The 15,378-nt window shown below is 46.4% G+C and overlaps 1 protein-coding gene across 2 annotated transcripts in view; it reads left to right on the forward strand.

Moving 5' to 3' along the window:
- NCAN (neurocan) overlaps nucleotides 1-11,112 on the forward strand; it is a 28,660-nt gene extending 17,548 nt beyond the window's left edge. The window contains exons 9-15 of one of the 2 annotated variants that reach the window (XM_079116681.1): nucleotides 26-142; nucleotides 1,121-1,234; nucleotides 2,916-3,074; nucleotides 4,555-4,637; nucleotides 6,643-6,787; nucleotides 8,030-8,212; nucleotides 8,456-11,112. In XM_079116681.1, coding sequence (XP_078972807.1) covers nucleotides 26-142; nucleotides 1,121-1,234; nucleotides 2,916-3,074; nucleotides 4,555-4,637; nucleotides 6,643-6,787; nucleotides 8,030-8,212; nucleotides 8,456-8,739 — 1,085 coding nt within the window. In that variant the 3' untranslated portion in view covers nucleotides 8,740-11,112. Of the gene's footprint in view, nucleotides 1-25; nucleotides 143-1,120; nucleotides 1,235-2,915; nucleotides 3,075-4,554; nucleotides 4,638-6,642; nucleotides 6,788-8,029; nucleotides 8,213-8,451 lie in introns of both variants that reach the window. The other variant, XM_079116682.1, reaches the window with a different exon arrangement.
- Nucleotides 11,113-15,378: the final 4,266 nt, after the last annotated feature.

Below are 15,378 nucleotides of genomic sequence, written 5' to 3' on the forward strand. Positions count from 1 at the left end.
CTCACACTACCCATGCATCCTGCAGCTTCCTCAGATCCGTGTGAAAACAACCCTTGCCTGCATGGGGGAACCTGTAACGCCAACGGCACCGTGTATGGCTGCAGCTGCGACCAGGGCTTCGCCGGGGAGAACTGTGAGATCGGTGAGTGCCCCAGGAGCAGCCGCTGAGCCTGGACTGGCTTGACTCGGAGGCTGGGGGTCTGCCCTGTGGCCACACCCTCAAGACTCACAAGAAAGAGGTCACACGCACAAAAAGCCCCTTTGCCTTCCTACTCCTGGAATCCAGTTCTAACAGCTGAGCCCTCACCCTGGGAGTGTGGCTCTGGCGCAGACTCCTCTCAGCAAAGGGCCCTGGGTGATCTCACCCTCTCCGGGGCAGGCAGGCATATAGGCACCTTCACTGCAACTGTTGGGTCTTAATCCTAGAGTCCAGCAGAAGAAATACTACAAATTATGAACATTTTTAAAACAATAAATGTAAATGATATAATTTCTTGAGCTCTATGAATCATCTCCTTAACTTCACAATCACACTACTAAGTATAGAATCATAATCATGAATATAAATGAAGGAATTTCTTGAACTCGTTCATTGGCTCCTCATTTAGAATACCCCTAGAAGGTGCCATTATTATTATTGCTCTGCAAAAAGAGAAACTGAATCTCAGAGAGGGGCAGTGACTGTCCCAGTGCCCTATGTGCCTCAAGCACTCTTCAGAGATTGGTAGAAGAGGAGGTCAATTGAATATTTAGTTCTACTGCAAATGGCTTTGATTCCACAAGTCCTTGCAAATATCTAAACTCCGGCTCCAGCTGAATTTCTGCTGAGTTTGAATGCAAGAGTATAACCTTTACTCATCCGGGGTCAGAGGGAACGTTCTGCACATCTTGGCCTGATTCAGCCGACACAGAGGCATCTTCTCTCATAAATGCTAATGTATTTTAATTATGTGAGGCTCCACCCCCTAGTGGCAGAGTCGTTGGGCCTTCTGTGCAGACTCAGGCCCAGGACAGATAGCACAATCACGAGTCCATCTTCTGCCTGGTTTGCTGTGGGGGCTCTGAGCCAAGGAGAAGCTGACTCTGACTAGTCCCCCCTCTCTCTCTCTCTCCTTGCCAGACATTGACGACTGCGTCTGCAGCCCATGTGAGAATGGAGGCACCTGTATTGACGAGGTCAATGGCTTCGTCTGCCTTTGCCTCCCCAGCTATGGGGGCAGCCTCTGCGAGAAAGGTGAGTTTCCAACAGGAAGTATTCCTAGCAGTGGGGTTGGGTGCTTGGTCACAGGCTTCCCCGACATGCTTCAGGTCTCTGCCTCTGCTGCCATGGCTGAGTCCCACCGATGTTAATTGGTTACATAATTTAGAATCAGACGTTTTAAAGTGTATAATTCAGTGGGATTAAGTACATTCACAATGTTGAGCACCATTACCTCTACCTAGTTCCCAGGATTTTTCAATACCTCCACAGGACACCCTGTCCCTATGAGCAGTCTTTCCTATCCCAAGCACCTGGCAGCCACTGATCTGCTTTCTGTCTTTGTGGATTTGCCTGTTCTAGACATTTCATGTAGATGGAATTATACAATACTTGTCTTTCTATGTTCAGTTTCTTTAACTTACCGTGTTTTAAATATTTATCCACATTGTAACATAAATCAGTTATTCCTTTTTTTATCTGCATTTTTTATTTTTTCCATGTTTTTGTCAACTCATTATAACTGTATATAGTGGTGGGATTCATTGTTACATATTCATACATGCGCACAATGTAACAACTTAATTGGCCAATATCATTCCTCAGTACTTCCCCTTTCCCTTCCCTCCTCTTTATTCCTTTTTTTAAAAACTATTTTTAGTTATAGATGGACATGATACCTTTATTTTATTTGTTTATTTTTTATGTGGTGCTGAGGATTGAACCCATTGCCTCACATGAGCTAGGCAAGTGCTCGCCCACTGAGCCACAACCCCAGCTCCCTCTCTTCATTCCTTTTTATGACTGAATAATATTCCATTGTGTAGACATACTACAGCTTATTTGTATGTTCCTTATTTGATAGATACTTTGGTTGCTGCCTTCTTATGGCAAATGTGAATAATGGTGCTGTGAACACGTGCAAGTTTTTGCTTGGATACCTATTTTCCATTCTTGGCTTCCCCTTTTTTTGGTGTGTAATCAGAAATGGAATCCCTGGGTCCTGTGGAAACTCTATATTTAACTTTTGGAACTGCTAACTGTTCTCCACGGCAGCTGTGCCATTTTACATTCCCACCAGTAATGCACAAGGGACACGGGATCCAGTTTCTCCATAGCCTTGCCAAATTTTCTTTTTCTTTCTTTTTTTTTTTTTTTTTTTTTTTTTTTTTTTTGTCATGATGTCAGCCTAATGGGTCTGAAGTGGCATGTCATTGTGGTTTTGATTTGCATTTCATAATGACTGATGATGCTGAGCATCTTCTCATGTGCCTGTGGGCCATTTGTTTATTTTTTGGAAAAATTCTGTTTAAGCCCTTTGCCAGGAGGGAAATTTCAGGCCTTCCCAAGACCATTTCCTGAGCCCACATGTTCACAGAGGGAGTGACCCTGACAATCAGAGAAAGAGATGTCAGCCTGGACAAGAGAAGGGTGGGGTGGGGGGATTTTCCAGGTGAAGAACCTTTGGGTGTGTGGTGCAGGGGTGGAACCTGGGCCTCTCTCGTGTTAAACAAGCACTCACCACTGAGCCCTGCCCCAGCCCCAAGGAAACGTATGTGAGAGAGAGGAGGCGAAGGGACAGAGGGACCTGTCCTTAGGGTGAGGGACCATCAACCCACACAGACCTTAGGTTGGTGGTGGCAGAGGGCTGTGCTCATGGCTGGCAGACCTTGGACCAAGGCCAGACCCCGCCTCACACTCCTATCCCACCTCCTAGATACAGAAGGCTGTGACCGTGGATGGCACAAGTTCCAGGGCCACTGCTACCGCTATTTTGCCCATCGGCGGGCCTGGGAGGATGCGGAGAGGGACTGTCGCCGCAGGGCTGGCCACCTGACCAGCGTCCACTCACCTGAGGAGCACAACTTCATTAACAGTAGGGACTCTGGGCGAGGGGTCCCTGACCAGCATGATGAGCAGGGGTGGCACTTGTCCTTTTGCCAGGATATGTCCTTAGGGTCCCAAAAATGTCACTTCTCCAAAGCTGTGCAAACCCTGAACACTTCTTAAGATACGTGCCTGCAGTTCATTTGTTAATTCGTCACTCACTTTTTCCATTTGCCAAGTATTCACGGAGAACACGCTGTGTGTCACATCAGGCACTGCAACCAGTGCCTGCAATCAGGCGAGCGAGCACTATTCTGTCCTCAGGGAGTGATCTCTTGGGAGTGGGGTATAGATCAACAAGTAAATATCTAATTAGATAAAATGACATGACTTCACACTTGTAATATTTAAGCACTCCATGCTTTATTATAATATTGCATACTATAATTTAATGGGTTCTATAAGCACTGATAAATAGAACAGGGCCAGGTGACAGAGGGCCATGAGGGTGCATCTGTGAGGCACGGGATGAAATGAGGACCCATTTCTGCAGAGACCTAGAGAAGAGAGTGTGGCATTAATTAAACCTGGCACTTATTGATTTATTCATTACCCCTTCTGCCATTTGTTCATCCATTCGTTTCTTCACGTTGTTCCTTCACGTTTCCGTGCCTCGGGTCCCCAGCTGATTCTTACACTGCTCATCCTCTGCTCCGCCCGTTCCTCTCCCTCCTCTGCCTCCATGTGCTCCCACATGCTCATCCACCGGGGCCTCTTCTTGCTCATTCTCTCCTGCCCTGTCCCGCGCTGGCCCCTGGGCGGCTCCTCTTCCTTACTCTCTCCCGGCAAAAATGGGACAGTGCTATGTTTATTCCAGCTTCTCCCTGTTTATGCCACAAATAAGCCAAGCGCAGGCGCACACCTGTAATCCCAGTGGCTCGGGAGGCTGAGGCAGGAGGATCGCGAGTTCAAAGCCAGCCTCAGCAACTCAGTGGGACCCCGTCTCTAAATAAAACACGAAATAGGACTGGGATGGGGCTCAGTGCTCGAGTGCCCTGGGTTCAATCCCCGGTATCCCCAAAACACTGGAACCCAACGGCAGCCCTTTGAGTGCCCCGCCCCCAGCCCCAGGTAAGAGGCAGCCGGGGGCGGCTGTGAGGTGGGGTGAGGAGGCCGCCTCTGGCCCCCAGCCAGGCTGGAGAGGGGCTCCTGCTTCTCCCCTGCTCCTCCCCCTCCCCGATCTGGGGGGCTGCGCACTCCCCCCACCTCTATAGCCCCCCCCCCCCCCCCCGCGCTCCCGCTTCTCTCCCCTTCCTCCCCACACGGGTCCGGCCACCTGGGGGTCACTCCGCCTTCAGCCTCCTCTGGGTCCCCCTGGGTCTGGTACTCACGCCCCGGCCCCCCTCATTCCCACCTCCTCCCTCTTTCCCCTCCGCGCCCAGGCCCCTCCAGGCCGGGAGAGGGGACAAGTGCTTTCCGCGCCCCAGGCTGGGAGCGCAGCCCTCACGACCCCCGCCCCCGCCCCGCAGGCTTCGGGCACGAAAACACGTGGATCGGCCTGAACGACAGGATCGTAGAACGGGACTTCCAGTGGACCGACAACACCGGGCTGGTGAGTGGTGGTCCCTGTCCTCAGGCCGCTGAGCCGCCTGGGCGGGGCCCCCTGGCCTCCGTTTACCCTCTTGTGCAAAACCACTGCTAGTGGTCATCAAAGGTCCCCAGGGGCTCTGAGATGCTGCCATTGGTGAAGAAGCTTCAGTGAGGCCCCAATATTCACCCTGACTTCCCCAGCCAGGAAATGGCCCGCCCACCAAGTTGCTGAAGCTGCAAACCCACGCCTGGGTCTGACCCCTCTTGGTCACTCAGCCTGGTCTCCTAGCGGTTGTCGCTCAAATGGTCCCACTTCTCCACATCCCTCTCCCTTTGAAACTTCCATCTTCTCTAACCTGGATCCCTGCAGCCATTTGCTACCATCTCCTGCCCCTCCTCTCGGTCTGGAAACCAAACTCTTTTTTTGTGTTTTTGGTTTTGATTTTTGTTTTTGTTTTAAGACCGGTCTCATTATGTTGCCCAGGCTGGTCTGGAATCCCCCAGGAGAGTGATCCTCCCCCTCAGCCTCCTGAGTAGCTGCAAAACAGGTGGAGCCAGCATATCTGGCTGGGGTTAAAAAAAGTTGAGGTGAAATTTATATACCAAAAAAAATCATTTTAAGGCGTACAATTCAGTGGCATTTCAGTAACATTCATAATATTATAACCAACACCTCCATCTAGTTCCAGAACATTTTCATCACCCCCGAAGGAAACCCTGGTACATGGGAACCTTCAAAGAATCGCACCTCAGGGACTGAGGGCGTGGCTCAATGGTAGAATGCTTGCCTAGCCTACCCAAGGTCCTGGATTCCATCCCCAGCGCTTCAAAAGTAAACAGAATTGAAAGACAGACGTTCAAACACAGTGGTACCCTATTGTTCACAGTATCCCTAATTACAGTAGCCAAAAAGTGGAAACAGCCCAAATGCCCATCAACAAACAAATAACTAAAATGTGGTCCATCCATAACGGAATATTATTCAGTTGTAAAGAAGAATAAACTCCTTATACATGGATACTACAACATGGATGAACCTTAAAAACATCAGCAAAGCTGGGCACGGTGGCGCACACCTATAATCCCAGTGACTCGGGAGACTGAGGTAGAATTGTAAGTTCAAGGCCAGCCTCGGCAACTTCACAAGACCCTTAGCAACTTCAGGAGACCCTGTCTCAAAATAAAAAATCAAAAGGGCTGAGAGTGTGGCTCAGTGGTAAAGTGTCCCTGGGTCCAATCCCTAGTTAGTACAAGACAAAAAACAATGAAATAAGCCTGACATAAAAGGCCACACACTGTATATGACATCCAGAGTAGGTAAAGTTATAGGGACAAAAAGTAGATTAGTATTTGCCAGCAGCTTGGGGCAACGGGAATGGGAGTTGTTTTTCCTTAATTGGTACAAAATTTTTGTTTGTTGTGATTAAAAAGTTCTAGAAATAGATGATCGTGATAGTTACACAATATTGTGAATGTAATTAATGCTAGTGAATTTAAAAGTGGTTAGAATGGTAAGTTTGGTGTATAGATCATGATTTTATCAAAAAATCCACCTCCTCTCTACTGCCATTCTCTGGCCATACCCTCACTCCAGCAAGCGCCCTCCCCCTGCCTTGGTTCTGTTCCTGCCTCTGAGCCTTTGCAGTTGTTGTTCCCTTTGTTTAAACACTGTTCCCTGTTTGAATCCTTTGCATCCTTGAGTCTTCAGCTCTCCTGCTGCCTCCTCAGAGAAGCCCTCCTGGACTTCCAGGTGGAGGTCACCTTTTGTTCAGCTACTTGTTTAACAGTGACTCATGTGGGAAGCTGGGGATGGGGACAAGTGAGCAGGAAGCAGGAAGATCAGAGTGGGAGATGCTGCAGGCTTCCAGTCAGAAGAGGGATGTGGCTCAGGTCATGGTGGCCGCCACCCTTCCAACAGGCAGGAGAGGGCCCACTGTAGAGATGGGAACACTGAGTGCCTGCAGGTCTGAGGAGGCAGGGCTGGGACACGGGTCCCCTGAACCTGCAGCAACCCCCTCTTCCTGCAGCAATATGAGAACTGGCGTGAGAACCAGCCGGACAATTTCTTCGCGGGTGGGGAGGACTGCGTGGTGATGGTGGCCCACGAGAGCGGTCGCTGGAATGACGTTCCCTGCAACTACAACCTCCCTTACGTCTGCAAGAAGGGCACAGGTACCTGCACCTCGCTCCCTCTGCCTTCCGGCCACGTGTGCTCGTTGGTTTATTGTCTTCAAGTGCGCAAATGGCAGCCCAGCCCAGTTCTCCGCAGCCAGCAGTGAATCCTGTTTCACCACCCTGGCCGATCCTGCCCATGCTCACTCATTTTGTTCTTTGTTCGCCTAAATGGTGAAAAATGGCATCTCACTGTTATCTCAGTCTGCATGTCTTTTTCGGGGGAGGCCCTAGGGATGGAACCCAGGGCCTCGCGCATGCGGAGCACGTGTTCTACGCTGAGCTAGAACCCCAGCCCCTTGCACTTCTTTAAGGATGAGAATTACCAACTGTTCATATGTTGACAAGCTATTTGTGTTTTTTTCTGTGATAAGCCAATTCATCTCCTTTGCCCAACTTTCTGTTGCTTGTTAGTTTTATTGATTTTTTTTTCACTTTTTTTCTTTTTCTTTTTCTTTTCAATGCTGGGGATTGAACCCAGGACCTCATGCATACTATGCAAGCACTGTACCACTGAGCTATATCCACATCACAGTTTAAGAACTCTTTACATATGTAGGAAATCATTTGCACACATTCTTCTCTCCACCTTTCTCTTATATTTTCATTTCTTCTTGCTTCCATTTCTTTGCCTATTTTCATGTCCTTTCTCCCCTTTCATTTGCTCAGATAATTATTCTTTTTTTTTCCAGCATGGATATTAAACCCAGGACTTCATGTGTGCTAGGCGAGTGCTGGACCACTGAGCAGTATAGCACTTACCATACCAGATAATTTTTTTTTTTTTTTTGTACCAAGGATTGAACCCAGGGGCACTTTACCACTGAGCTCTATCCCTCAGCCCTTATTTCTTTCTTATTTTGAGACGGAGTCTCACTAAGTTGTTTTGGGCCTTGCTAAGTTGCTGAGGCTGGCTTTAAACTTGTAATCCTCCTTCCTCAGTCTTCCAAGCTGCTGGGATTATAGGTGTGCACCACCAGGCCTGGCTTCAAATAATTTTTTCTTGCCTCCATCTCTTTCATTACCATCATGCCATGTACTTGGCAAAGTTCATTATGAAGATTTCTCCTCCTAAGGAGCTCCTGGTTTGGGTAGAAGAGACAGAGACAGGCATAGTAACTTCTAGCCCTGTGAGATCACAGCTGCTGACCTGCTGAGGGAAACATTATTCCCAACAACACATAAAACTAGTTTAACCCTAATCTGGGCCACTTCTCTAACTGGAGGTTCCTCTGTCCCCAGTGCTATGTGGTCCCCCTCCAGCGGTGGAGAATGCCTCGCTTGTTGGTGCCCGCAAGGCCAAGTACAATGTCCATGCCATTGTACGCTATCAGTGTGATGAAGGATTTGCCCAGCACCATGTGGCTACCATCCGGTGTCGGAGCAATGGCAAATGGGACCGGCCCCAAATTGTCTGCACCAAACGTAAGTGGCTGCCTCCAGAGACACCAACACAGATTTACAACCGTTCGTGTCATCTGATTAAAACAGCCTGTTATTACCCATGTAGATCTGGCATAATGTCGCCTGGTAATACAGCCTTGCAGATAAGTGAGAATTTACCAGCCCACCCACGTTCCTTCCATCTGGGAGACCCACTGCATCCAGCCACCCTGCTCTCATCAACTTGTGCCTTTTTCCATTTCTCTCTCACTTTCCTGCAGCCAGACGGTCACATCGGATGCGGAGGCACCATCACCACCACCAGCATCACCACCAGCATCGCCACCACAAATCACGCAAGGAGCGCAGAAAACACAAGAAACACCCGGCGGAGGACTGGGAAAAGGATGAAGGGAATTTCTGCTGAAGAACCAGGCAAAAGAAAGCACAGCCCCCTTTCCCACACCTGCTCTGGAGCTTCACCTGGGGAGACAGAGCCCAGAGAGAAACAAGAGGGTCCGGAAATCCCTGAGCCCCAAGCCACACCCCCCACACATAATCCTTTGTAAAAAGCTCCTCTCTCCTCTTTCATACATACACAAGGTCCTCTTGGCAGGTGTAGCCACGTGTCTGAAAAGTCCATTTTTGTCAGACTGAAATCTGGGAGCATCTCCCAGCCAAGGGAAGTGTAATTAGCAAAGATCATTCTTTGCCTAGGTTCAGTCTTTTGTTTGTTGGGCTGATTGCCAGGTGTTGAAATAAGGGTTTCATGTGAGTGCAACAATGTATGTTTGGATTTGAGCTAAAGGATTGCTTTTCACACCAGAGATTCAGGCTTAGTAAATGGTTGGTTATCCTAAATCCAGGGTGAAGCCTTTGCTTAAGGTCACCAGCTTTGGGAGTAGAAGGCTAAACAGAAGCACACTGCTTGAACTTGATGACAGTTCTTCCTTCACCTTGGACTTCAGCCCAAGTTCAGTCTTTGATTTTGGTGTGTAAACACAGTGTGGAACTCCCATGTGTTGTGAATTCTAAGGTTTTAGAAAAACCACCCTCCATGCCCTCAGAGTTAGGGGGGAGGATATTCAGAGCAATATGCAGTGCTGGAGGGGAAGTGTATTGCTTACCCTCCCAGGTCTAGTCCAGTGCTGAGATTTGGTGGTTTTGCGTGTGTGATGAATCTCTCACACACAAATGAGAGGATGTTTAGGGCTAGATAAGCCCAGATTTCTTCCCCCTCCATCTCTCAGGGAGACAAAGAACCTCCTTCCTGGACAAGGGAGGTGCCAGGTTTTCTAACCCAGTTCCTGCACCTACCTATCCCTCAAGCAGACATTGGTAGTATCCCTGCTGTGGATCCCACCCCTCCCCCATGTCCGGCCATTGCCTGGTGGAATAGAAATGCTTAAAACTTGAAGTATTAACACCTACCTACAGTCACAGAGAGATGCACAGTGTTAAAACCGAAACACACATACACACACAAACACACATACACACATTTTTCTCTCGTATTTTTAAATTTTTCAGGTGGGAACATCTTTCCTAGACTTCCTCCCTTAAATCCATGACCTGTAAAAGGCCTCCCCAAGCCAGAAACAAGGCCCAGCTCCCTGATCTCTAGCAGGAAAGATTGGAACTTTTTCTCCATGTTCGTTGTCTACTCTCAATTCCTTCAGCCTGAGTGAAAATTTGTGAATTCATGTTTAAAATCATAGTGGAGAATGGCCCTCTGCATGAAAGAAATAAAAGCAAATGCATGGTCTACCTAGGGCTCAGTAGAGATAGAAATGTGTTAACTGAGCCTATATCACTCCTGGGAAATAATAGAATTGACAACTATGGAATAGAAACCATGCTAAGGACTTACTATCTTGAATCTTCTCAATAGCCCAGTGACTTAGAAACCATCATTTTCTCATTTTATATGACAAAACTGAGGTTCATATATACAAGGGAAAGGCACAGAATTGAAGTCGTGGCCAAGACCAAAGGAATAGTTTGGTCTGCTTCTGTCTGACTCCAGATACTGCTCTTTACTTTAGAGGAAGACAGTGAAAACATTCTCTCTCTCTCTCTCTCTCTCTCTCTCTCTCTCTCTCTCTCTCTCTCTCTCTCTCTCTCTCTCTCCCCCTGTACTGGGGACTGAACCCAAGGGCACTTAGTCACTGAGACACATTCCCAGCCCTTTTTATATTTTATTTAGAGACAGCATCTCTCTGAGTTGCTTGGGGCCTCGATAAATTGCTGAGACTGGCTTTGAACTCATGATCCTCCTGCCTCAGCCTCCTGAGTCACTGGGATTACAGGTGTGTGCCACTGCACCTGGCTCTTTGTTATGTGTGTGTGTGTACACACACACACACACACACACACACACACACCACACTCAGATTTAAGAAATGCTTGAGAAGTGTAAATTGGACCTTACCCTTGACCACAGTCTAACCTTCTCTGCTATAGACATTAGTCACTGTTCCCTTTTATTGTTATTATTGTTGAGAAAGCTCTAGGTTTGTCTTCTTACTTTGATAACACTTATTGATTTAAAATAATAATAATAATAACAACACATCTTCAGCCACCCACCTCACAAAAGAATTATCCTGTGTTTGGGGAGGCTGGGGATTCAACTTCTTGGGGGTCTTTTTGGTGCTCCCTACCCTTAGGCCCCTTTACCCTCTGCTCCCCCAGCTCCATGGTGGAAGGGGGCTCTGGTCATTTCTAAAGTGGGAGTCTGTCTTTTGCTCTTTCCCTTTGGGATGTGCGTGTGTTTGCGTGTGCCACATGTGTGGCATACGTATGAATGTGTGTACGTGTGACGAGCTTTGGGTTCTGCTGGTTTTGCTGTGAGCTGCAGTGTTCCGTGGGTCTGTGATATCTGACACTGTGGACATTAATGTACTTCTTGGACATTTTAATAAAAGTTTTTTAACAGTTCAGCCGGGCTGTCATCTCCTGACACTGTAGTGATTCATTGGCTCAGCATGCATGTGCTGAGCATTTTTTTTTTTTTTTTTTTTTTGCTGAGCAGTTATTATGAGCCATGTGCTGGGCTAGGTGCTGGGGAGATGGTGCTAAACAGGAGAGAGGGTCCTGGGCGGGGGTTCAGGGAAGGCCTCCTGGAAGAAGAGGATGGAATCTAAAGGAGGAGTAGCATTCATTAGACCAGGAGAGGAGAAGAGGAAGAGCATTTCATGCAGGGGAAGTGCAAAGACAAAAGTCCCTTTTAAAGAGTGTTCATAATGGATGAATTTTTAAAAATTTAATAAAAAAATTAAATTTAATTTTGAAAAATAATGTTCATAGACAGGAACCATCTGGTTGGGGAAGGAGACACAGAGATGGGAGAGGGGAGGGCAAGAGAAGGCAGTGACATGCGAGTGTACGGAAATGTCACAGTGAAACTCATTAATGTGTACAATTAATAGGAGTTAATATTTATAGCATAAGACACAAAAGGGTTCATAACTCACTTGAGAGACAGCAATGAGCTTGTGGTGTTAAAGAGGCAGAGTGTGAAGGGAGAGGAAGTCAGAGGATCAGAGGCAAAGGATGAACCATTCAGGGCCATGTGGGAAGGAATTTGGACTTTAATTCTAAAAGCAATAATAGGGTCAGGTGTGGTGGTGCAGGCCTATGATTCCAGGAGGCTGAGACAAGAAGATCCAGAGTTCAAATCACCTCAGCAACTTAGCAAGGCCCTAAGCAACTCAGGGAGACCCTATCTCTAAATAAAATATTAAAAGGGCTGGGGGTGTTCAAGCCCCAGTACCAAAAAATAAATTTAAAATAATTTTAAAAATAAAAGTAACAATAGCAAAACAAAACAAAAAAAAAATCACCATAAGCAAGGTCAGAAGACAAATGGAAAACAATTTTGCAAATCAGAGGTAAAGGACTTACTACCTTCTTTATAGAACACCTACAAATCAATAGGAAAAGACTAATAATCCAATAGTCAAACTGGCAAAATATATAAGCAAACATTCACAGAACAGGAAATACCAGCTCTTACACTACAACATATGCTCTGCAAAATAATACACATTTTGCAAATCACTAAGATATAAAAGAAATGGCATGTAAATAAAATGGAATAAACAAATCTAACAAGAGAGGGCCTTGCATAGATCACTAATGACAACGTGCCCAAGCTGAGCATTTATGGTGTCTCAACAGCCTGCACTTAAGGTCAAAGTCAGTGGTGGTAGTGGGATGTTTAGTTTCCCATGAAAATCTCAAATGACAACATTTGAGAGACTATTTTCACCTAGCAGATTGGCCAGAGTCAAAAGTGAAAATAGGAATAGTCATAAGTGCCTGAAATACAAGCTACTCAGGAGGCTGAGGCAGCAGGAAGATGGCTTGAGCCCTGGAGTTCCAGGGCCACTTGGGCAATAGAACTAGATCATGTCTCAAAAACAAACAAACAAACAAACAAAAAAACCAAAGTGACAACACACAATGCTGGCAAGGATGTGTGAAACAGGTGAATGTGTCCATTAATGGTAGAGCATCAGTTGATCCTATATCTTAAGAAGTAGAGACCAGCCGGGTACAGTGGCACATGCCTGTAATCCCAGCAGCTCAGGAGGCTGAGGCAGGAGGATCTCGAGTTCGAAGCCAGGCTCAGCAAAACCGAGGCGCTCAGCAACTCAGTGAGACCCTGTCTCTAAGTAAAATATAAAATAGGGCTGGGGTCGGGGCTCAGTGGTTGAGTGCCCCTTACCAAAACAAAACAACAAAACAAAACAAAAAACCCCCGCATGGAGACCACTATAGAAAGCACAAGTTTAATCCCTTGAGCAAACAACTCCTGAGATCTTCCTCCAGCTTTTGTGTGAGATGATGTGACTGTAACAAAAGAAATGGTGGTGCATGCCTGTAATCCCAGCTGCTCAGGAGTCTGAGGCAGGAGGACTACAAGTTTGAGGCTAGTCTGGGCAACTCAGTGAAACTCGTCTTGAAATAAAATGAGAGCTGGTGACATAGCTGACTGGTACAGCACTTGCCTGGGATGCACAAGACCTGGGTTCCATCTCCAGCACCACAAAAAAAAAAAAAAAAAAAAAAGAGTGGGGGAAGTCTTTATATGCTGATGGGAATCTATCTCAAAAATTTACATACTGAGTCAAGCACAGTGAGGCATGCCTATAATCCCAGCGATTCAGAAGGCTGAAGCAAGAGGATCACAAGTTCAAGGCTAGCCTCAGCGATTTAGCAAGGCCTGAAGCAACTTAGTATAACGCTGTCTTAAAATAAAAACCAAAAGAACTGGGGGTATAGCTCTGTGGTAAAATGTCCCTGGTTGTGTGTGTGTGTGTGTGTGTGTTGAGCTCAAATCCAGGGCCACACACACAACCAGGCAAGCAATTTTACCACTGAGTCACATCCTGAGTCCCTGTATATAGCACACACTATTTATTCATTTATCTATTGATGGATATTTGGAATGTTCCCACTTGGGGCTATGGTGAATAATCCTGCTATGACCATTAACGTGTTCACACACACACACGCGCGCACGCGCACACGCACACAGAATATACAAACTGTGTTAGCTTCCTGTTACCGTGACAAAACACCTGAAATAACTTAAGGGAAAAGATGTATTTTGGCTTGTGCCTTCAGTCGATGGTCTCTTGGCCCTCATGTTTTGGGCCTGTGGAGGCATGGTACATCATGGCGGGGTAGAGGAGGCCACTCACCTCCGGGTGGCTAGGAAGCAGAGAGAGACAGGAAGGGGCCAGGGTCCCACTGTCTCCTTCCATGGCGTGCCCCACTAAAGACTTAACTTCCTTCCACTAGTGCTCACCTCCTAAAGGCTACAGCACCTCCCAACAAGGTCACAGGCTGGGGACCAGGCACATGGACCTTTGGAGGACATAGCCAACTATAGCACATACCTGGAAACATTATTCATAAGTAGAAATGAAGTACGGATCCAAGCTAAGAGGTAGAACAACCTTGAAAATGTGATGCAGGATGAAAAGAGCCAGACATAAAGACCATATGTTGCATGAGGCCATTACTAGGAGATATCAAGAATAGGAAAATCCATAGAAATGGAAAAGAGGTTAGCAGTTGCCAAGGGGTTGGAGGAACGAGGAGCGACTGCTTAATGGGTGTGGGGGTTTCGTGGAAAAGATCTTGAATCTAGGTAGAGGTGGTGGCTACACAACACATGAATGTACTAACTGCCTGTCAATCAATCACTTCAATTTTTTTCAGTTTAGGGGATAGAACCCAGGACCTTGCACATGCTAGGCCAGAAATCTGTCACTGAGCCACATCCCCAGATCCTGAATCGTTCACTTTAAAGTGTTACCTAGTTTTTAAAATTTTGAGACAGGGTCTCACTCTGTTGCTGAGGCTGGCCTCAAAATCAGTTTTCCTGCTTCAACTCCCCTGTGCCCCAGGAGCTGGGATTACAGGTATGCACTTCCATACCATATCTGGAGTAAAATGATTAGCTTTATATTATATTCTTATGTCATTTTATTTATCAACATGATTTTATGTTTTTATATTGATGTGTTTTATATTGATGTGTTTTATATTGAATTTATGTTTTATATTGATGTCATTATATTAATGGAATTTTATGTTGCTATGTTTTTCTGTGAAAATGGTAAGTTTTATATAAATTTTACCACAGTATAAGAAAGTATATGTTGCACACAATCTCTTGTGTAAAAGTGGGGAAAAGAAATAATACAGTCAGTTCTCAGTACCTGAAGATTCAACTAACTGTGGATTGAAAATATTTGGGACAGCCAGGCATGGTGGCACACAACTGTAAGTCCAGAGACTTGGGAGGTGAGGCAGAGGATTACGAGTTCGAAGCCAGCCTCAGCAACTTAGCGACACCCTGTCTCCAAATACAATATAAAAACAGGCTGGGGGTGCTGGGGTTGTGGCTCAGTGGTAGAGCGCTTGCCTATCATGTGTGAGGCACTGGGTTCAGTCCTCATCACTACATAAAGATAAATAAACAAAATAAAGTTAAAAAAAAAAAAACAGACTGGGAATGTGGCTCAGTGGTTAAGCATCCCTGGGTTCAATTCCCAGTACCTAAAAGGAAAATGTTTGGGGCAAAAATTGTGTCCTACTAAGTATGTATAGGCTTTTTTTCTTGTCATGGTTCCCTAAAAATTGAGTATTACTATTTTCATGGCATTTACAGGCATATTCGGTATTATAAG

The sequence above is a fragment of the Sciurus vulgaris genome, assembly GCF_902686455.1.
Source record: "Sciurus vulgaris genome assembly, chromosome: 16".
NCBI lineage: Eukaryota > Metazoa > Chordata > Mammalia > Rodentia > Sciuridae > Sciurus > Sciurus vulgaris.